Source organism: Rhinatrema bivittatum, chromosome 16, assembly GCF_901001135.1.
Source record: "Rhinatrema bivittatum chromosome 16, aRhiBiv1.1, whole genome shotgun sequence".
Lineage (NCBI taxonomy): Eukaryota > Metazoa > Chordata > Amphibia > Gymnophiona > Rhinatrematidae > Rhinatrema > Rhinatrema bivittatum.
Window position 1 is genome coordinate 16626954 of NC_042630.1, and position 23526 is coordinate 16650479.

At 41.2% G+C, this 23526-nt stretch overlaps 1 protein-coding gene across 1 annotated transcript; it reads right to left on the reverse strand.

Moving 5' to 3' along the window:
- Positions 1-3648: 3648 nt before the first annotated feature.
- LOC115077458 (extracellular calcium-sensing receptor-like) lies at positions 3649-13420 on the reverse strand. The gene is made up of 6 exons (XM_029579750.1): positions 13164-13420; positions 11839-12127; positions 9796-10626; positions 6238-6465; positions 4668-4791; positions 3649-4577 (listed from the first exon to the last, which is right to left on the reverse strand). The coding sequence occupies exons 1-6, from the start codon at positions 13418-13420 to the stop codon at positions 3649-3651; spliced, it is 2658 nt and encodes an 885-aa protein (XP_029435610.1).
- Between the last annotated feature and the right edge of the window lie 10106 nt (positions 13421-23526).

A 23526-nucleotide genomic window follows, 5' to 3' on the forward strand; every position in this document is an offset into this window, starting at 1 on the left:
GGACCATACATCAGCCAGAAGCACATGGGCTGCGATCAATCCCCTTAACATCAACAGAACCACCTACAGGGGAGCTCCTGAGCTGCTCAGTCCCCCTCCGGATCACCAACTCCTGGCCGGCTGTGAGATCCCTCCCCCCCCCCCCGTCCCCCTCCCCATAGTCCCTCACGGCACCTTTGGATGACGTGCTTTCCGCGCCAGCGAAGGGGGGAGAAGGAGTAAGAACAGGCCTCGAACTGCCGCGGCCACTGTTAACTTTGCTGCCTGAAAAACCCCGCCGAAGGCCTCGATCTTGCTGTCTGTTTGGCTGACGATCGGGGAGGGCTGATTGAATCACCGGTTTTGGCATCTGCTGCTGGTATCGCAGGCTCGGCCTTGCGTGAATACCCCGGCGAAGTCCTCTTTCTTGCCGGCCATGCTGTCGCTTGTTACTTTGGATGCTGTAAGGGACTTGATGGCAGGCTTTGGTAATTCCTTGAAGCTCTGAAACACGCAGATAGACTATTTATCATCCAAGGTGGACGATATGGGGGGAAACTGTGATTCTCAATTTGGGGAAATAAACTCCAAGATTTTGGTTACTGAGGTTGCTATTGGGAAACTCCAGACCTTTAACACCACCGTGGCTAAGGATCGGATTAATCTTTCTCGCAGGATTGACTATCTTGAGAATTATATTAGGCATTTGAATTTACGTTTTTTGAACATCCCTAGATTAGTGGGTGAGAATCCATATTACACCTTTTTAGAGGTTCTTTACTTCGACTCGGATAAAGTTCCCTCAATTAATAAAGTTTATTTTCTTTCAGCTACTAATAGACAGTCACAGCCAGCTGAAATATCTAATCCCATTGAAAATTTGACTGATTTTCTTGAAAATTCAGGTGCTAAGATTCTTGACCACTCTACATTGTTAGTTTCCTTTGTTTCTGAGGAGGATCTGAGTGAAGTGATGAAAAGGCATTTTCGGAACATTTCCTCTTTATTTCATGGACAGGTGTTTCATATTTTTCCTCCACAGGAGAGAAGGATAGATTTTCTTGCTCTTAGGTCTCAGGCTATTTCCTTAGGGCGTTCTTTTGTTCTTAGATATCCCTGTAAATATGTTACTAGATATCGTAATGATTGCTTCATATTTTATTTTTGCCTGACCAACTCAATTCTTTCATTAACTCCAGAAGTATTTTAAATCTTTCTCCTGGATCCCAGTAGCTCTAGTTTGATGACCCATAATAGTTGTATCACTGCTTGAATATCATGATAAACTAGTTTCTGATGTTTTTTTGTTTATGCTTGAATCTCCCAATCTTCCGGGAAAGTATGATTACGATGTGATTACGATGTGTCTATTTTCATTGGTTTAATATTTTTCCTTTTGTATTTCATTGTCATTCATCTTTTTTCAATAAAGAAAAACTTTAAAAAAAAAAAAAGAACCACCTATAGTCTCTTTCCATTGCAAGTTTGGTGATGTGCAGCCTCATTGGCCGTGGTCGAAGATGACAGAGTCTAGCATGAAAATAGAGCAGGCTGTGATGTGCCCAATGCAAACAAGACATATCAAATGATACAATCATCGAAGGTCATCAGTGCCCGTGTTCTGCTTTCTGCCACACAATTGAATATAGCCGGCTAACTTTATCTGGCTAAATTTAGGACAGACTTAGCCAGAAAAGTTAGTCAACTAGCTCTGAATATCAGAGTTATCTGGATAACTTAGCTGGCTAACATTACTCCTCCCTGAAAAGACCCTCAGAATGCCCCTAAGTTAACTGGCTAAATTTCAGTCAGATAATAAGATAGCTGGCTAAAATATAGCCTGTTGTATAATCTACATTTTATTTATTTATATAGATTTCTATTATTCTTTTATCTGGATATCTTCTGATAAATGCTTCTAAAAATCAACCTCACAGTGTATCCAAGTCTCCAGCAAAACCAGCAGATCTCAGTCAGATTTCTGTTGAGCTCCAGCAGCTAAGCTTTGAAAATCCAAGGTGACCATGGGTTATAAACATGGGACTCATGAAACTTAACTTATCCACAATTAAATAATCATGGACTTCATTGAAGGGCCAAGTATTTCTGTTAGCATATCATGATATGGCAATGACTGCATTAAATGAATGCGTGTTCTGCAAGGTTATCCTCAAACTATCCCTGCATTGATTTCTCTGGGTGTCACACACACTATTTCAAATCATGCACCCAAAAGCCTTTTTTTTTTAAGGTATCCATATTTTTAGCAATTCTGAAAAAAAGAATTATGTTTCCCAAGGGGCAAAAATGGTAAAAAAATAAAATAAAAATAAAAATAAAAAGTCGGTACATGATTACATGATTTTGAAGATGCTCATAAGCCCTTAGTTTCAGTGAAACACTTTTTGATGTCACACAAAATGTCATTATTCCTGTTCTCCTAAGTTTTTAATTTTTGATCATGGCAACCTTTAACAAGTATAACATTGTAACATGACATTTGTGTTACAACCTTGCAGTTGTTTATCTCAACAGTCAGCTATTATAAGCTTAGATAAAAAATGCTGAAATACAAGGCTGTAGAACATTTTGAACTGATATGAGATTAGGTGACATTCCATCTAAAAACAGAGATGAGGCCAACTGATATTCCATCTAAGATTATAGAAAATATTCTTAATACAAACACAAGGTTGCTAATGCTGGCAAATTCCATGAAAATATTTATATATGAGATGAGGATTGATTAACTTGGAGAATGAGAACAAATTACCATACAGCCATTCAGATCATTTGTTTATAATAGAAAGCCAATCATAGAAATTGTGACAATTATGTAACTTAGTTTGAGGCTGGAAATATACAACTGTAAATTCTATATAATGCTTTGTTATCAGTAAAATCATTTGAGAGGGAGTTTATACTAGCAACTTGCATGGCACTCTGCCTCTCCATAAAGTACCTTATTAAATAATATTTAAGATTTATATTATTATATAACATTTAATAAAAACATTTCCCTACAACTAGTGGCTTTAAGCATTCTTATTTTCAGAGAAGTGCAACAATTGGCGACCCATCAGGACCCGGAAGAAACGGTAGGTGAGATTGCCTGCTTGGCTGTTCTGTTTAAGGTAGAGAGGCATGATGGTCTTTTCCTTACTTTCATCCTCTCTCCACTGCCAGCTGGCTTTCTCTTTCCTCTACTCCAGAAGGGAAACCTGTTGATTTGAGTTTTTGTCTTGCAGAGCCACAGCTGAAGAAAACTTTATTAGGATAAGATTTAAGATTTATAGTATAATATTTATAGTTTAAGATAGGCATAGAGTATAGCTAGAGATGTTAGGGTCCATATCAAATTAGAACACATATAGTTTACTTGGGTCAATCAGACTAGGACATATGTAGTTTACTACTGGGATATATAAAAGGGTTATTCTGAGATTATTAGCTAGCTTAGATTAGATAAAGATGATTAAGAAAAGATAATAAAATCACAGAACTGCAACACGATCCCAGGTGATTCAGACATCAACTTTATCAAAGAGTTTAAAATTTTATTTGACCTTCTTTAAAAATAATAATGAAAGTATCAGTAAACTGCCATTTATAATGATGAAAATTTACAGAACTAGAGTATAGAGGTCCTGATTACTCTATATTAAAGGCCTAAATCCCATTTTTCTTCTTGCTGTGACCTCTCTTTCTTCCCAGAAGATTCATTTTTGAATTCAGTTCAGGCCTCACCAGGATGATGTAACATTTGGGGAAAAAGATACAGGACAGCAAAGCAGAGCTGGAAGACAAGATGGCAAAGATCTCCATGGCAACCATGTATTTGCCATGTGTGCTGAGGTAGGCCGGGATAAATGACAGCCACACGCTGAGGAATGCCAACATACTGAAGGTGATAAATTTAGCCTCATTGAAGCTGTCGGGAAGTTTTCTAGCTAGAAAGGCCACTATGAAACTAATTGTGGCCAGAAGCCCAAGATAGCCCAGCATACACCAGAAAGCAATGGTAGAACCTTCATTACATTCAACTATTATCTTTCCAGGCTGAGTATGAATATTATAATCTGAAAAAGGTGGGGAGAGAAATAACCAACAGACACACACAAGAACCTGAATCAGGGTACAAATACTGATGACTATATAGGACCACTGAGGTCCCACCCATTTCCTGAAGACACTACTTGGTTTGGTGGCTTTGAAGGCAATGACCACCATGATGGTTTTGACCAACACGCAAGAGATGCAAAGAGCAAAACTGATGCCAAAGGCAGCTTGTCTGAGGAGGCATTTCTTTGGGCTGGGATAGCCAATAAAAGTCAGTGAGCAGAGAAAACACAGGGTAAGAGCCAGGAGCAGGAGGTAGCTGAGGCTGCGGTTATTAGCTTTGATGATAGGTGTGTTTCTATAATGGATGAAGAGTCCCAGGGAGACAACAGGAATTAGAGAAAAGACAATGCTGACTCCTGTCAAGGTGGTCCCCAAGGGCTCTTCATAAGAGAGAAACTCTATGGTCCTGGGGATACACTGATCTTGTCTGGCATTGGGCCAGTAATCCCATGAGCACCTGGAACATTCTGCAGAGTCTGAAAGATGAAATGAACAAGATGTTTACCAAGCCTTGTAACTGACCATTGAAAATACCAGTGGATCAGTCACACTACTCATCTACTTACCTGTCTGGTTAGAGATCTCCCCTGGGGGGCACAGGACACACTGGAAACAGCATAAAGGTTGGCCTTCTCTAACAATTTTCCTAAAGCCCGGGAGGCAACTAGGACAACACACTGAAGGTGGGATCTGCAAACAAAAAATATTAATTCACAATGCCTATTAGGATGTAAATTGCAATAAGGGTAAGGAAATTAAGCTTAGGCCCTTCAATGAATTTAGGTATGTTTTTATTTAATGTTTGCTGTTAATGTTTTTAGTTTGGTGTATTTCTGTATTATTTTATCATTATTTTTTTGTAATTATTGCCTACATTTTTATATTAAAATTCTGTGTGATTAAATCTGATTTTGTAAGCTGATTTGAATTAATTATTTAAATTGAGTGGTATATTAAAAACGTTTAAATAAATTAATAATCAACTTTGTCAAAAAAAATCTGTTTAGGATTAGAGGGACAGGCTAATGGTAGTGATGTGGGGGCTTGTGCTCTTCCATCAGTGCACTCCTGTAAAGTATGCTTTAACTATATTTAATGCTTGTAGGTCTGAGTTAGTTCATCCCGTGATGGAACGCTCAATGGGTAACATTTGAAAGTGGAATAAATGGCCCAATGGCCAATTCATCTGACTAAACAATTCATCCAATGAACAACAAAAACAAGTTACATAACCATTTAATATTTAATGAAGCACTTGCCCCCCCCCCCCCCCCCCCCCCGCCCACCATCACACACACACACACACACACACTGAGCATGTCTGCATTAGAAATCTTGTCTTAAAACCTTGAAGAAATCATTTATTGGATAAATTTTATTGAACCAGTTCTACCCATTGAAAGAATATGTTTTGGGCTCATTGTCCACTGGATGAAATGTCATTGGTTTAATGGTACTTATTAAACAAAATGTCCACTGGAAAAAAATGTCATTGTGCATATTCTACCAGTTTGATATGTTAGTACTGAATAAAACATCCATTATACTAATTGTTCTTGGATGAATTGTACTTTTTGAACAAACTGCCCAAGGGAAGTGTATGTATTTATTTATTTAAATGTTTTAGATACCGTCATTCCATGTGAGAATCACTAGTTCATAACGGTTTACAGTTAAAGCATTCAAAATATAATTTGTGTTACAAGGTGGATAAACATTCATAGAAACAGAAGTAATACAATGGTAGACATCAAACATGAAAAGTAATGTCTTTGGGTAAATTGTAACTGTGGGATGAATCGCTGTTGAACAAATTGTCCATTGGGCAAAATGTCATTGAACAAATTATCCATGGGTAGTTTGCATCCTTGGATTAATCACATTGTATGAGTTGTTCACTGGATGAAATATCATTTTATTTGTTTTGAATCATATGGTAAAAGACATGTCTCATTTTATGGAACTGTAAAGAGAGCTCTACCTGAGGCTCTGTATGATGAATTCACTGCTAGGACAAATAACTGATTCCCTTTCATCTACTGTCTATTTTTAGAGTATTTACTGCTCTCAATTGCATGCCATGAAAACAAAAACTGCATATGAATACAAAGATTTTCACTAAGGCCTTCTTCATACCTGTGCATCCCCTGAACCCCACAGGATGGCGCTAATGTTGATGAAGAGGTGCTGCCCTGGAGGGGCGCTAGAGTCGTAACTGCCCACCTTCACGTGTCTGATGGTGCCCCCAGCCCTCCGCTGCCAGTTTACGATGTCATACTGGGCAGGAGAGTTTCCATCCCCATCGAAAAAGATCTCTTTGCCAACTTTATTATGAAAATGGACATTCTTGATATAATGCAGAAGCTGGAGGCAGAGAGAAGAATGAAGGGGTTTCACTGTGCAAGTTCCCTTTCTACTTTATAGTAATATGGAAACGTAGAATTTGATGGCAGAGAAGGCTCAAAAGGCCCCATCTAGTCTGTCCAATGCCACAGACCTCAGCTGATCTCCGGGTTTCCTTCACTTCTTCACAACTAGGGACTACCTGTGCTTCTCCCAGGCTTTCTTGAACTTCATTATTAATGTTGCCCCATCCTCTCTGCTAAAATGCTGTTCCATGCATTCATCAACCTAGCTGTGAAAAAAAATATTTTTTGATGTTTCTCCTGACTCCTTGTAGCCTCTTACCCTGTTCTCTTGTTCAGGAGCTTCCTTTCTCCTAAAAATGATTTGTTTCTAATTTATTCTTTCTACCTTTGAGGTGAAGTGTTTGAGTAATGCTATCATATCCCCCTGACTCTCTTCTCTCCTCTTATGGTGCACATAAGTAGATCCCTGAGAGGTCAATTTTTTAAAGCCCACAGAGTTGGTAAGAGAATCAGATACTTTTTTCTGATTATATTTAGACAGATATTCAGCCAGAACTGACAGGATAGTTTTTGCGCTGAACATCTAATTATAATCTAGTTAGTCAAAATTTGACCAATAAGATTTAGGCCTGCTATATATTCAGCAGCACAGCTAAGCCACTGAATATATGCATATATATTCGCACTTACCTGTATAAGTTATGACTGGCTAAGTTTAGACCTGCTGTATGGCACGTCTAACTTATCTGCATGCTAACTCGCTCCACCGCGAACCACACATTACACCCCCACAAGTTTTTAGGGACACAGAGATCCAACAAAATTCAGGGGCCACACAGTTCCCAGAAATTATATTTACAGACCAAACACAAAAATATTAGGATCACCCAGTGACATGTTTGTGTGTTACTGATCAGTGAACAGACACAGAGATAACAAACTAAGAAGTTGAGTAAGAAAAATAAGGTACAGTGATCAAGAAAAGCTACAACTTGCAAACTGGAAAGGAAAAAGGAACAGGGATTATGTATTTAACACTATCTAATTAAGATTCACTAAAATTAGCCAATGCCCATGGAACTTTATTAACAGTCTGTCCATAGGAGGCTGTACAGAGCTGGGACTGGAATCTTGGCCACAGATATGCTTCTGTTGACTCCCTAGCTAAGACTGAGATATCTAGCAAATTCTGGGCTAGTTCTCTCTGGAGCTGGTACAGTTGAGCCAGTTATGTCCTTCCTGAACAATAACGTTGCACAATCTTAAGATAGTAATTTTTAATATTACAACTTCCTGGGGAAAAGGCATTAAATGTATCCAGTTTGACTCAAATCAGCAGGGATAACCCTTCAGTCCTGGCTGACATAAAAGAGCCTCCCAGCTATCAGGAGTTGCAGAACACTGCAAAAGTCTTGATGTCACGTGTATAGTAACTTGAGAGTTTGCAAGGGGAGGCAGAATTTGCACTGGAGAAGACACAGGTCTCAGAGCAAAACAGAGAATCACAGTAGGCACATAGAACCCTCTTTTGCCACATCAGCTAACTTCCAAAGTCAGCGGGATAAACCTTTTGAAGAAACTCAAAAAGGTTTCATCTCATAGAGATTTTGGTGCCAATTCTTCATTATTTTGGTAGCCCTTGTCTGGACTGTGTCTATATTCTTCTAAATAAGACCTTTTAGCACAGTTTCCATTAACTTACAGCCCCCACTACTAAGGTCACATTAACCGGCCTATAGTTTCCAACTTCCTTCCTATTTCCACCTTTATGGAGAAGGTTGACATTTGCCTTTCTCGATTCCTCTAGATCCACTCCTGCCTTCAAAGGGTGATTGAACAGAACCATCAGTGGAGCCACCATAATCTATTAAAGCTCCCTTAATATCCTAAAATGTATTCCATCTCCTCCCTTAGCTTTTGTCCTCTTTCAGTTCTACTGTTTCCACACTAAAACACCCTTTCTTCTGTAAATGGTGCAGCATCGTCCCCACTATCATATATCTCCCATCAGCTTTCAGTGGTCCTTCTCTAATCCCTTCTTCAGTGACCAATGAACAAAACTCTTTGATTAGTGTTTCAGTTTTTCCATAATCATCCTCCACACCTTCCTCTTTCTCAGTTGTTATTCCATCTCTGTGCTTCCTTTTTTCACTGATATATCTGAAAAAAAGTCTTGTCACCTCGCTTTATGACTTTAGCTGCCTTTTCTTCTACTTGCACCTTTGCTGTCCCGATTAACTTCCCTGCTTCTCATGGCTTTTCCAGATATTTGTCCCTGTCCTTCACTTTATGAGATCCCTTGTACTTTCTAAAAGATGAACTTTTTGTCCTTACTTACTGGTGTATTTGATGCCCCTGCAGCGAAAGAGAGAGACGGAGAACTCTGGGTGGGGAATAAAATGGAGACAAATAACAGAAAGGAAAGAGAACAGAAGGAACAAAAAAATAGAAATAAATATTGGTAGACAATGAGCGATGGAGAGAGGTAGGTCGAGAAAAGAGAGACAGAGACAAAGAAGAAAGGGAGAGAGTCAAAGAGAGAGTAAAGGAGGAGACAGAAGAGGTGAAGAGACAGTGAGAAAGGACAGATAAGAGACAAAGGAATTGTTTTCCCTTTAGGGAGCGAACAGAGCCGATTTACAGAATAAACTGCTTCTCGTGCAAGGCTGCTTTTTTTTTACAGCCCATTATACCTGGCTACACTTTTCCTGAGGCCCCTCTCAGGGACTGTGTTTCTTTGTTCCTGTGGCCATCTGGTGCCTTCTTATCCGCACCCATTCTTTACTCATGCAGTCATCCTTGCACACAACCACCCCACCGCTTCAGTTGGCTTTTCCTTGACCTCCTTTTTATTTTCAGTTACCAGTCAGCATGGGGTAGTTATTCTAAAGCAGTAATTATCCCAAATCCTCACCGCATGCAAGTCCACATACACTTTTATAACACATGCATTTGTGGCTGCATAGGAAACGAGGAGTTCCTGAGCGGGGGGGGGGGGGGGTGGAGCCCCACATTTTAGAGAACTGTTTGGAAATGGCAGAGTACATTGAATTCCCCTCCCCCCCCAAAAAATAATCTGCACAGTTTAAGGCATACTGTTAATTCGGCTAACTTATACATTTGTCTTGACACATGAAAAAGGGTACACACACCCTTCTGGCTGCAAAGCAAATAAATGTTCAAATGCAAGATCTCCCCATGTACCTCATGTTTGAAAATGCGTTTCTTTTATGAAGGCTTAAAAGTATGTACATACCTTTTCAGTTAAATGCCTAATTGAAAATGATCTTCTAAATCTGTATTAATAAGAAGCGCTGGTATTTACCTGCCAGGGTTGAAAATTGGCAACATCTGCACAGGTGTGCCGCCGGAAAGGGCCTCTCCCCTGCTGGCAGGAGCTCAGGACCTGCAGAGCGTATGCAATGGCATAAACTGTGTTATACACATTGTAGGTAACCCTTAGGTTGGTGACATCTGTATACAAGTTCTGGAGACCCTCCAGATCCTCGGTTCCTGTGCACAGCTTGGTTCTGTTATCCCGGGACCTCAGCAGGGCTTCCTGCTCTGGCCACTTGCAGTCAAAGGCCTCTTCCCAGAATTCCCTGAGAAATATATCCTCTGGAGTCCTCGCAGGATGAGTGCTGATGAGGAACTCCTTAAAGCCCGGCATCTCTCCACTGTGGAGTGCGAACCCGATGGTGCCGGAGAGGATTCCTGCGTACTTCTGCTGGGACAGAAGGGAGGATGTAGACCAAGCCTCACTGGCTATCCAGATCTTCCCCGTCACATTCTGCCTCACCATCTCATCCAGCACAGGGACCAGCTCTGAGTCAAGGGAGAAGACAACGATGGCATTGGCGGTTGAGTTTTTGATTACCTCGGTGATGTGTACTGCATTCTTGTCAGCTCGGTTTAAGAGGATGGTCTCCGAGAAGGCCACACAAGCTCCAGCCTTGACGATCTCTTCCTTTACCATCTGCACCCCCTGCTGGCCATAGTCATTGCTCACAGCCAAGAACCCGACCCAGGACCATCCAAAGTGCATCACTAGCTGGGCCAGCCCCAGGGACTGGAAGGCATCGCTGGGGACGGTCCGGAAGAAGGATGGAAACTGGATGCGGTCACTCAGCAAGGGACTTGTGGAGAAATAACTGATCTGTGAAAGGAATAAACACAGAATGTGCCTGCTGACTCTGAATGTTTCTACAGCCCATATTGGGGGTTTATTTATCCTAAATGACAGAGAAGACCGAAGGGTAACACGAGAGCAGTCTTTATGGCTGAAAATTTCAAACTTCCTCCCTAGGTTGCACAAGCCGTGCATGTTTTATAGCGACAGAGCTTGTGGCTGATTTTCAAAGGGAAAGTACTTCCTGGATGATTTTCCCTTTTAGGATGGCTAAAAGTACAAAGTTCCCTTGGACATTACGTCTGCTTTCTGTGCAAGTAAAACATCAGCGCATCCCCTGTAGATTTGAAAAGACCGTCTATGTGTATTATTTTCTCTGATCCTGCCCAAAACATGCCTTCCCAGGGAACACCTCCCCTAAATGCAGCTAAATGTATGCACATTGTGAAACAGAGTAAATATAGCACTTTATTTGTATTTATTTATTTTAAATTATTTTTATACCGCCTATGCAAAGTATAAGATCTAAGCAGTTTACAAAAATAAGCAAAATATAAAAGTTTAAGTCAGAATAAAATAACATAACACTTTATCTGAATGGTCTTGAAACTTTTAGTTGTTGTTTTTTTGATATGATATTTATTTTACTTCACACTTATTAATCTCAGTGGCTTAACAGGTTCTGGGGGTGCGAAGGCTTCTGCACACCCTCCTGCCACACCGCCCAATGGTTTCCCCATACTCTCCCACCCTCCCCAGTCACCATTTATGGTCAGGGCCGTAACTGCCCATCGTGGACATCAGGAGGGGGGACAATCCTCAGGTCAATTCGTGCAGGTAAAAATGTGTCTCAGCCATGTTGATTGGACATGCAAAAACTGTGCCCGTCCTGCAACAAGGCTAAAGGTCAGCGCCGATGTTCTATGATGCACGGACTATAATTCCTATGGAGAGGAGATGTTCGCAGTGGGGGGAGGGAGCGTTTAGGTCTTGGGAGAAAATAGCACATAATTCTATGTGCATTATTTTCCATGAAAAAAAAAAAAAAAGTACTTGCAGAAAAACCAGGTACAAGTGTCCACAAGTCTCAAAGTAAAAGTTACATGCATCCTTTTTGCTTTTCAAAATTGGGGCAAAGTCCCTGAGTGAAAAGTAACTGCGGGCTTTGCCCTAATGCAGACAGTTGGAAAATTGTGCCCCCTCCCCCAAGAAGTTCATCTGTCACTCCAAGGATCCTACCTGGGGGTATCTGGATGCACCCAACAATCGAGCCATGGGAATGGAACAGAAAGAACCCGCATCCCCCACCACGGCGGCCAGCCGACTCTTCTGGCACCTGTAGTTGGGAACAGCCTTCTCCTTTCCTGTCAGCATCCACAGGGTCCCCTCCAGGGCTCGCTGCATGATTAAACATGAGTCATAGACCTGGAACCCTAGGGTGATGTTGGGTAAGAGATTTGAATCCCTATTAATCTCCTCGATGGCAAACACCATGCTCTGCATCCACTGGTAATTCTGGAAAGCAAACCTGGAAGACACGTGGAGAGCAGATGCCTCAGAGACCACATTTATAAAATCATTATATATAGCATCATATGTCTTTATTGTCACGTTTTGGGAAAGATATTGACAGCAGGAAAGTACATACTTCTGCCAATGCAACTCAATCCTGACCAGCAGCACTTATTCCAAGTACTGATAAACACACACAAACACACACACACACAGCTCTTGCATTGCACCCTGATATTCTATCTGCACCACCCCATGCTCTTCCATCCCTGAGACCCCCACTTGCACTTCTGCTAATTCACCTCAATCCTACCGTGTAGCAACTCCTACTGTTCCAATACTGAGACCAGACACCCACACACACACACATGCCCACAAATGCACACCTCTGCCAATGCAAACCTCCCCCCCCCCCCCCCACACACACACACCTACTTATTGAGTTTGGCTCTTGCCCCAAATTACTTTAAAAGGTAGACTAAAATTTGATTATATTACTTACTTAATAGCCCCTCACTTTCCCAATTCCATATCGATGGAAACAAAAACTCTCAAAAAAATAGTGATCCTTTTTTAAAGCTGAGCAGGATCATTTACGGCATGTCAAGAGTTTAGGATGGTTAAATCTTGCCTTGGCTGGTTCATCCCATACCAATCCCTTGTTGCAATGTGCCATGATGTGCACATGTTATCAACATTTTCTCTCACTCGAGGCTCCAACCTCAGGGCCACCACTTGGGTAGCTCAGACTACCAGTACCCCAGTTTATTCTGGGGCATCAAGGTTAGGTCTGACCCTTTAAAAAGGATCCATAGATCTATCAATGCCAGGAGGCAAAACCTGGTCTTTACTCATCCTGACCTTGCTGAATTGGAGCCATCTAATCACCCTAACAGGAGGGCACGGATAACTGGAGTTAACTGCACATAGTGTGGGATGAGGTCATGGACCAGTACATAACAATACTTTATACTTGATTCATGCGCAAGGTATTTTAGCAGATCAAATCTACCACAGACTAAATATTAGCAGAAAAAAAAATATGACCTTACGTGTGGCAGGTGATTGGAGCAGGACCCAATGGAACAAGAAGGAAGGAAGTGTCATGGTAAACTGTGTTTTCATGGAGGGGAAAGATCCCTCCAATCAAGATATCCCCAGGCCTTGAGTATCCCATCTCGAAGGGTCTACGGAGCTGGCACCCCTCCTCTGTACCCAGGGAGAGGGAAGGTGGCATCAGGGTAAATATCAGCAACCACAGGATCACCTTCCAGTAGAAGAAACCTCCTGCACCGCTTCTCGAAGTCATGACCTAGAGAAAGACCTAGACCACTTGCTCCAAGGCTACAGAGAACTCTACTGCTTCCTGACCCTACCAATTAAATAATTACACCTAAAACAATGTTAGCTAAATAGCAGTATCGATAGGTAGAAAAATATCCTAAGACTGCGCAAAATGCATCCTGATTTCCTATGCTGCAAGTGATCTTATAGTAAATTTAATATTGATTTATGGATTTAATGGAAAGTCTTGCCTATAATGATTTGTTTATTGTTTAATGCAAGTTCAATTTATGATTTATTTTTTGACTTCCATTTTGTTTTTTCATAATTGCAAAATATTTACATTTTTTGTAATTAAAAATCTGATAAATAAAGAATTAAAAAAAGAAATAAACTGAGCCTGGAATAAATTGAATAAAGCTTGGGCTGCTCTTAAAATACCCCTATTTTAGATTTATGCAATAAGACTCCTTGTAGTCTTAAATGACCCTAAAACTGAGTGCTTTCTCTGCCTGACGGTAGATTTCACGTCAGGTCCGGCTGCCTGGATAACCCCCTCTAAGGATGTTTTGCTGGTGTCCATTCACAGTGTGCTGTCTACCCTCCTTGTAAAGATTTCTCCCGCCTAAACATCTGAGCCTCTCCTTTGCCCACACTGGAGCTGGGTAATGCATGCAGGTCACAGATAACCACATCTTTCTTTATATATATATTTGTATTTTAAAATATCCATTCCCAGAAGACAATTGATTAAAGGGTTTGACTATTAATGCATGAGATGTAACTATTCCTTGGAGTTGCTGAATTATCTGATTAAATTCAATTTGGGAACATAAATGAGATTGGAACTGGAAATCCTCAAGGGGTCCTCAGGTGTCCTCAGCTCTGCGGTATTGTCAGTTGTCTGTTGTTTTTCTTTCAACTAACAGAATAAAATTAGCATGGTATAGTTAAGATAGCACTGCCCATGCACCCGACTTGGTGCAAGATATCTCTCCTGCTGAGAGGCCTCTTCTCCGTAGAGCTTATGAATTAGCGTTTGAGTGCAGTGAAGTGAAATGATTTGCTGACAGTCACCAAGTGAGTCAGAGGCAGAGTGGAACGGGAAGTGAGTGTCACAGCTCTGGACATTCAGCAAAAAGTCACATTGTGGTAGTAGTGGGATTTGAACTTGGGTCTGCAAGATGTCACAGCTGCAGGGCTTCCCCCAGATCATGATGCAGGGAGGTTGGTGGCAGCAGTAGAACTGGAGCCCGGATCTGCAAGTTTCACAGCTCTGTCCCTTCCGCAGTGGGACCCCCCGCAGCTCCCCATGATCTGTAGCTGAAATGCAGAACCATCCCCAGTTAGGTGCACCTTTGGAAGCAATTTGCATTTGTGTTTCTTGAGATATAATGGACACGCATCAGCCGAAAGCAAGAGAAATGCAATCAGTTCCCTTCAAACCACAGCGCTGCATCTAGTCTCTTGCTATTGGAAACAGGCCGCTGTAGGACCCTCTGGCTCTTAGCCAGGTTTAAAAAGTCTCGAGTAAAATTGTAGCGAGCTGTGAGCTAACCAACGCAAACATGAAATGTCCATTTAAGGAGGGGGCCATACTCAAGCAGCCCACCTAGGGCAGATTTGTTTCACTGGACAACAGCGTGAGTGGATTTGGAAATTCCATCTCCACATGTTGTTTTGCAACTCTACCCTAAACTCACCCCCTCGGGAAAGGCTCCCTTCAATCCTGCTGAAAGAACTCAGCTGCAGTGGAAGACTAAGAGCGTGGGATGCTGTTCAAAGAGAGCCAGCTGAGCTCTCCACCCAACATTGAAAAAGTAACACAAGGGATTGAACATGGTTCTTTTGTTGACCAGCAATTGCTACGGCTATGAATTCCTCCAGTTTGCAAAGCCCTTCGAGGTAGAATTGGGTTTCTTGGGTTCCCCTCCTGCCACGGAGCAAAGTAGTGTAAGAGCTCAGCCAGCACCATTCTTCTTTTTTTTTTTTTTTTAATTTTGATCTGGCAGTTTCCTGCTGGTCCTTTGGATCTCCAGCAGAATCAGAACCGAGGCTGGAGTCCTGCCACCCCAAGTCTTCATTCGCAACCACCCAGGGATATTTCTTTGCATTGGGTGTCATTTCCAAAAATGCCACGTGTAAGAAGCGAGCGATCACAACTCTCTCCTGCCCCGGTCTCCAATAGACCTGCATCAGATGTGGAGGTATCCTTCCCCCCCCCCCCCATTCCTGGGGAACCGTAGGAAGCATGAGGGAGGGGGGTCAGACCATAAAAGCCTCTTGGTCTTGCTGCTGGGAGCATAGATCAGGGTTCGAAAGCCCCCTTGTTCTTGGGTACAGAAGGGTGGGGGAGGGGAGTTCAGGGACTTGCATCCCTTATTCTTGCCACTGAAGCCCTAAGGGTGAAAAATCCATTTCATTTTGGACTGGTTAGCATGGAGAATGCACAGCATGGTTTCTATGCAGGCTACTGCCATGGCTATGCTAGAGTGGCAAACAAACTTCACATACACACGATGAAACTTTGTACATCACGTCCATAGGAAAATCTTCAATATAACATTATTTAGAATCCATTATGATTTTAATGGCAAGTGAGATAAAGGTATGTTCATGTATGAGCTTTTGGCCTATATATATATGAACATCCAACTAAAACAAATCTAAAGGATTACGATGCCTCATGGACAACTTCTGATAGCATAAATGAGTGTAAATGGCCATAAACTCAGCTAAAACCATTTACGTGTAATCATTTACCAGTATTATTTTTCTAGTCCAGTATTAGATAAAGTTCTCTAATTTTGTAGTTATTTTTATGCAGATAAACACACATATTTCTTAGAAATGTTATTCCCAACTTGAAGTCACCAGTGGTACATTAGCATGTAACTCAAATCATTTATGAGGACAGCCATGTTGATTTGTCTTAGTATCGCTGTGATGTAAATCATCTGTATTCTCTAACCAGTATCTGACACGCCACACCATTTTTTAAAATTAATTTTTCCATCAAAGTTACAAAGCACATTAAACTTTGCACAGTAAACAAGAGAAAGAAAAACATTGCGGATGTACAAACAAAAGATAAGAAATACAAACTTAATAAACAGTCCGCAAGTAAAAAAAAAAAAAAAAAAGGGGGAGGAGATCTTGAAATGAGGAGCACATAAGAAAATAATCATGAAAAAAAAAAAAAAGAAAAGAACATCAGTAGCAGAGGATTCCAGGAAATCAGATAAATTTCCCAAATCAAATGGAGGCTGCGCCCCATTAATTCTGGAACATTGAAACGGAAGAAAATAGACTTTATTAAAGGAAGGAATATTCTCTGGATAAATATGTAGTATTTCAATCAAATACGTCCGTAATGTAACTCTTTGGCTGCTCTCCGATAACCCTAGGAAAGTTCAGTAATCATAAGTTCAAATGCCTTAAACGATTTTCAACAGATTCTACTTTCCCAGTTAAAACGGAACGTTCCTGGATTATCGTACCATGAACATTCTGGACAGATTTCATATCCGCTTCCAAAGTTTGGATCCTGTTAGAATGAGCCATTAGTGGGAGTTATGTTACTGGGTCAGAGCATCGAGTTTTGAGGAAATTAGAGAAACTTTAGAGGAACACTTATGAAAGTACGCGACACCATTTTTTAATGAATCGTACAGTTGTCGAGAAAGTTCTCCCTTACCCCTGAAGCAGACATTTTTACACATTGAAACACTGGCAGTTATATTTGATTGTAAGAATCCTTGCTAGTTTTATTTAAGTTACTGTTGTGGGGACCCCCTAGTCTCCCACTAGATGGCCCTAGATCGCTGCAATAGGAGTTAGACCACAGAGAGGAAGATACCATCTTGTCAGCACCTCCCCCAGAGGATGCCCTAGAGGGTTGGATCCCTGCCTAGGTTGGATCCCTGCCTAGGTTGGATCCCTGCCTAGAAGTGAGGGCTAGGAGTAGGAGTGGTGTGGTCAATCTGTGGTGACATTTAGAAAATTCATATCTATTTGTATCCATGCTGAGTTAGGCCCTCTTGCCCTAATTTGGTGGGGGGGGGAGATTTGGTTGTGAGGAAATCCTTGCTTTTGGGGGTTTGCCTCCTGACTTGTTAAGATTCTGGTTAATTTGGAGTTTGCTAATGTGAAACCAGGCACCATTTGGTGAAGGTCGTCCCCTGAATCCTAAGGTCAGGGGCTGAAGGCCTATGTGCCTCCTTTCTAAACCAGAGAAGGCACGGCAGTGACAGCATCACCCCAGAGTGAGGGTTTTGTTTTTTTTAGCTATGTGTTGTGAGGAAAGCTGGGCCATAATAAAAAGCCTGGCTTCTGTTTTCTCAGACCTTTCCTCCAGGGAGGTCACATCCAGAAGGAGCAAGGCCTGGGGACCCACCACTGGATCTCCATCCCAAGGGACCAGGACGCAGGCTGGCTGAAGGAGGCTGAATCTTTGGACTCGGGTAGGAGTTTTCCAAGTCTAAGGGGATCCCCTCACCTGTAGTTATCTGATAAACTTATTCGTTCAGTACAAGAGTTGCTAAGCTCAATGGCCAGGGAACCTGAGGGCATGAACATGAAAGAGCCCAACCCGCAGCTGCAACTTCAAACAGTTAACTTGTGATCGGACATTAAATTTACTTTTGAAGAAATCGGTAAATGTTATTTGAACACCCAGTCTGTCTGACCTTGCATCACAGCATCACAGAAATAAATAGAGTGACAGCGAGACACTCACCTACTTAAGGGAAAAGTCACACCACCGCCTGGGCCCTGAAGGTCTGCCTTCACCTCCACAGAAAGGACCCACACCTTGGGGACAAATGGGAGGGGAGAGAGTGCTGGTGGAGGCAGGCACAGACATAAATAAACTCTTTTCTCTGCCCTTGGAAACAGAACAAATCCATGAAAGAAAGGCTTATACCTTGTTTATTAAAGGGCTGGAATCATCCTGGTCTGGTGAGTCAGTGTGCATTGTAGGGCGATCAGCAACCGAGAACTATTTAATCAAAATAGAAGCAAAATAAGATGCACAGATTCCTCTAGAGAGACATAAACTCCTTCCTGATCTTGTTGCACAGATAAGTTTGAAGCTGAGTTTTAAGTTAGCCAGAATACAGAGTGCTTTATTGCTGACATTCTTCTTTTTTTTTTTTTATTGCATTTATCTGTTTGCATGGTGTGAAATCTCAGAATAATGTTCCTAGTGTTATATGAGAATTTAAGCATCCTTGCTGGACTGTATTTAAGATGCTGTGTGTATGAAAGGGCAGGGGATTCACTGTGCAGGCTGGAGATCATGACCCAAGAATGACTTAATAAAATAAAAACAAAAGCAGAAGCACAGCTGTCTGTACAGAGCCATGAACTCCTAGCTGACCTCTTTGCTCAGAGAAGTTTGAAGCTGAATTTTATTTAAAATTAATCAGAATATATAGAGTGCTTTTATTGCAGACCTTTTTCCACTATATTTATCTGTTTGCATGGTTTGAAATCTCAGAATGATATTCTTAGTGTTATATGAAAATGTAGCATGCTTGCTGGACTGTATTTAAGATGCTGTGTATCTGAAAGGACCCTTGATTCTCTGTGCAGGCTGGAGGTCATGAACCAAGAATGACTTAATCCACATACAAACAAATTCAGGTGCACAGGTGTCTGTACAGAGCCATGAACTCCTAGCTGACCTTTTTACTCAAAGAAGTGCGAAACTGAATATTATTTAAAGTTAATTAGAATATATAGAGTGCTTTTATTGCAGATCTTCTGTTTTACTTCATTTATCTGTTTGCATGCTTGGAAATCTCAGAATAATGTTCCTAGTTTGATATAGAAATGTTAGCATCCTTGCTGGACTGTATTTAAGATGCTGTGTATCTGAAAGGGCAGGGGATTCTCTGTACAGGCTGGAGGTCATGAACCAAGAATGACTTAATAAAATAAAAGCAGAAGCACAGCTGTCTGTACAGAGCCATGAACTCCTAGCTGACCTCTTTGATCTGAGAAGATTGTTAGGAGTCATGAACTTACTTAACCCAAATAATAACAAAATCAGGTGCACAGGTGACTATACAGAAACATGAACTCCTAGCTGACCTCTTTGATCAAATAGTTTGAAGCTGCATTTTAGTTAGTTAACCAGAATATTTAGTGTTCTCTTATTGCAGACCCTTTGTTTTACTGCATTTATCTATTTGCATGGCTTAAAATCTCTGAATAATGTTCCTAGTGTCATAGAAAAATGTTAGCATCCTTGCTGGACTGTATTTAAGATGCTGTGTATCTGAAAGGGCAGGGGATTCTCTGTGCAGGCTGAAGGTCATGAACCAAGAATGACTTAATAAAATAAAAACAAAAGCAGTAGCACAGCTGTCTGTACAGAGCCATGAACTCCTAGCTGACCTCTTTGCTCAGAGAAGTTTGAAGCTGAATTTTATTTAAAATTAATCAGAATATATAGAGTGCTTTTATTGCAGACCTTCTGTTTTGCTTCATTTATCTGTTTGCATGCTTGGAAATCTCAGAATAATGTTCCTAGTTTGATCTAGAAATGTAAGCATCCTTGCTGGACTGTATTTAAGATGCTGTGTATCTGAAAGGGCAGGGGATTCACTGAGCAGGGTGGAGGTCATGAACCAAGAATGACTTAATAAAATAAAAACAGAAGCAGAAGCACAGCTGTCTGTACAGAGCCATGAACTCCTAGCTGACCTCTTTGATCTGAGAAGATTGTTAGGAGTCATGAACTTACTTAACCCAAATAATAACAAACTCAGGTGCACAGGTGACTATACAGAGCCATGAACTCCTAGCTGACCTCTTTGATCTGAGAAGATTGTTAGGAGTCATGAACTTACTTAACCCAAATAATAACAAACTCAGGTGCACAGGTTACCATGTTATAATGTAAAATAGGGCGGACTACGCCCTATTCTCTTGGTTATCTGGAAACCGATGTGATATCTCGATTGAATGTCAGTATATAAAAGAAATAAATAAATAAATAAATAAACAGGTGACTATACAGACCCATGAACTCCTAGCTGACCTCTTTGATCTGAGAAGATTGTTAGGAGTCATGAACTTTCTTAACCCAAATAATAACAAAATCAGGTGCACAGGTGTCTGTACAGAGCCATGAACTCCTAGCCGACTTTGCTCAGATAAGTTTGAATCTGAATTTTATTGTAAGACAGCCATAATATACAGAGTGCTTTCATTGCAGACATTTTTTTTATGCTGCACTTCTCTGTTTACATGGTTTGAAATCTCTGAATAATATTCCTGGTTATATAAAAATGTAAAAGCATCCTTGCTAGACTGTATTTCAGTTATTATGTATCTGAAAGGGATGGAAGAATAGTACTGGTATCTTCAACAGTTGCTCATTGCTTCCCATCCATCCCTAGTCCCTACGATGTTTTCTTCTTAAATAGTTCCTCCAAGTGCTTAGGTTAAGTGAATAATATAAGACCTAAAAATGTCAGGAGTCAGGTGGCTCCTTGTAGACTAATTAATTTATTGAAGCTATCCCTCTGAAGATTTTTCAATAGGAGAAGTAAGTACCAATCTAACAACCTACATATTCGTCACTAGTAGTAGAATATTTTTTTTATTTACCTAGGGAGCCTTGCGTCAGCTTCCAAAACTGTGTGTGCTTTTTTTTTCACTTTGAAAATTGCAAAAAGCCTGCTACCGAGAACTGCACTCATTTTTCCTGTGAGTGTTTTTTTCCAATCAAAGCAAGTGTAATTCTGAAAACAAAAGCCTACATGCAGAGATCCATTTTCAGACACAGTCTGGATAGCAGAGTTAGCCAGTTAAACCTATCCAGCTAACTCGCTGGGTCCTGTATATTCAGTCATGCAGCCACATGATTGAATGTAACTGGGCTATCTTAAAGTTGGCAGCTAACCTTAGGACGGCTCTCTGGCCTGACCAGACTTAGGGCCTTATCAATGAGAGAGAGAGAGAGAGAGAGAGAGAGAGAGAGAGAGAGAGAACCTTACTATAGTGCCTATGCCCTACATAGGTATTTTAACCCCTATGGGAGGGCCACCTACTAACTCGGGGTGGGGATTAGGTATGAGCGTTGGGGGTTGGGGGCCACTTTCGCATTCCACATGAGACCTACGGACAGAACAATGGTCTCTAGTGCAGATTTGCTGGCTGTCGGAGTGAGGACGCTCACTCCAAGAAGTGGTTTGGGCAACGTTCTCTCTACCTAGCTTGATGGACACTCTACCTGGGCAACAACATGCTAGGTGGAGAGAATGTTGGCCAAATCTCCGCTTGGAGGGAGCGTCCTCACTCCGACGGCCAGCAAATCTGCACTAGAGACCACTGTTCTGTCCGTAGGTCTCATGTGGAATGCGAAAGTGGCCCCCAACCCCCAACGCTCATACCTAATCCCCACCCCGAGTTAGTAGGTGGCCCTCCCATAGGGGTTAAAATACCTATGTAGGGCATAGGCACTATAGTAAGGTGCTCTCTCTCTCTCTCTCTCTCTCTCTCTCTCTCTCTCTCTCTCTCTCTCTCTCTCTCTCTCTCTCTCTCTCTCTCTCTCTCTCTCTCTCTCTCAACAGGCTGTCCGGAACTATCGTGGATGGTGGTAATACCAAATGACTAATTTGCATTCGCACATTGCATTAACAGCTGTTAACGCGATTTGCGAAGTTATCGCACATGGTAAAGTGCTTGGAAAATGAGGCCCTTAGCTGGCTACGTCAGCCTGCTAGAATTTAGCCAGCTATGTGGCCAAATATTCATTTCGCTGGCGAACTTGTCAGTTAGCCAGCTAAATGCTTTTGAATATGGACCTTGCGGTGTTTTCTCCTCTAACTTAACCCTGCTCAATTCATCTTCTACAATACATATATATATATATATATATATGTGGCGCCCGTTGGCTCTACAGTAAAGTTGTCACCTTTTAACTTTCTATCCTTCCTCCATCTATCATTGTAATTTCCTTTCTCAGTTGTCTGTAAACCGACATGATGTTTTTTTTTTTACGAATGCCGGTATATAAAAGTTATATATAAATAAATAAATAAATATAAAAGGATAATATGTTGCAGAACTCTGTGCATGTTGTTAGATATGTACAAGGTGGGAAAGTTAGGACAGTTGATCTCCATGGGTAAAACACTTTATACCACCTGAAACTGCTATATAAATTACCCTCACTAATTTAATAGCACGTTTAGGATTACATATAATTTCCTCACCATTTCTTAATGGCTTCTTTTGCCTCCTTTTTTCTTAAGTTATAGATAATGGGGTCCAAGAGTGGGGTGTTCACGCAATAGAAAACAGACATCACTTTATCTAAGTCATTAGGAGTTAAACATAATGGAGGCATAGAATTTGCTGACCACGGTGAGGTGGGAAGCACAGGTGTTGAATGCCTTCTGCCTTCCCAGGGTAGAAGGGGTTCTCAGTATGGTGGTGAATGATGAGAAGGTAGGAAACCACTGTCTGGAGGAAAGACCAAAATATGACGATCCAGGAGGAAGTGAAGAATATCATTTTACTGAAGTATGGATCTGTGCAAGGCAGCTGCAAGACTGGTGATAGATCACAGAGGAAATGGTTAATGATGTTGGACCCATAAAAGGACAAAAGTGTTGTAGGGATTGCCTGTGGCCAATTAGCCAGGAAACCACTGTTCCAGGAGCTGATAGCTACTTGCCTACAAACTCTGATAGTCATGATGCATTTGAAAAAAAGAAACAGCCGTGGGCTTGGTTGAATGTCCCTTTTAATATCCCTTGAAATGGCAGTGACTCAGTTCAATGATTATGTATTCCATAAGTGTCTTCTCACCTGCCCATAAACATAATCTTATCGGGGGTCGGGAGTGTCACACATCATATCTATTGAAGGACAAACTATGAGTCCGGCAGATTGTGAACATCATTTACTGTATCACTAGTGCCCAGAAATGTAAAGTGTATTTTCACATATTTGCTGAAGATCCTGACATCAACTCAGAAAAAGTTCAAGTTTTATTAGATATAATCTAAAACAACAACAACAAAAATGCAGTTGTAAATTATTATTATTTAGAATGCTGATGATACACCGAAACAAACAGTGCTAAGATCCTAATCACTGCACATCGTGTGC

Bases quoted from the DNA above. Each gene is read 5' to 3' on its own strand.
- LOC115077458 (XM_029579750.1), bottom strand. From the start codon at position 13,420: ATGACTTCGAGAAGCGGTGCAGGAGGTTTCTTCTACTGGAAGGTGATC. The intron at 12,128-13,163 runs GTAAGGTCATAT...CGTGTCTTCCAG, and splicing joins GCTCCAATCACCTGCCACAC to GTTTGCTTTCCAGAATTACC. The intron at 10,627-11,838 runs GTAGGATCCTTG...TTCCTTTCACAG, and splicing joins GTGCATCCAGATACCCCCAG to ATCAGTTATTTCTCCACAAG.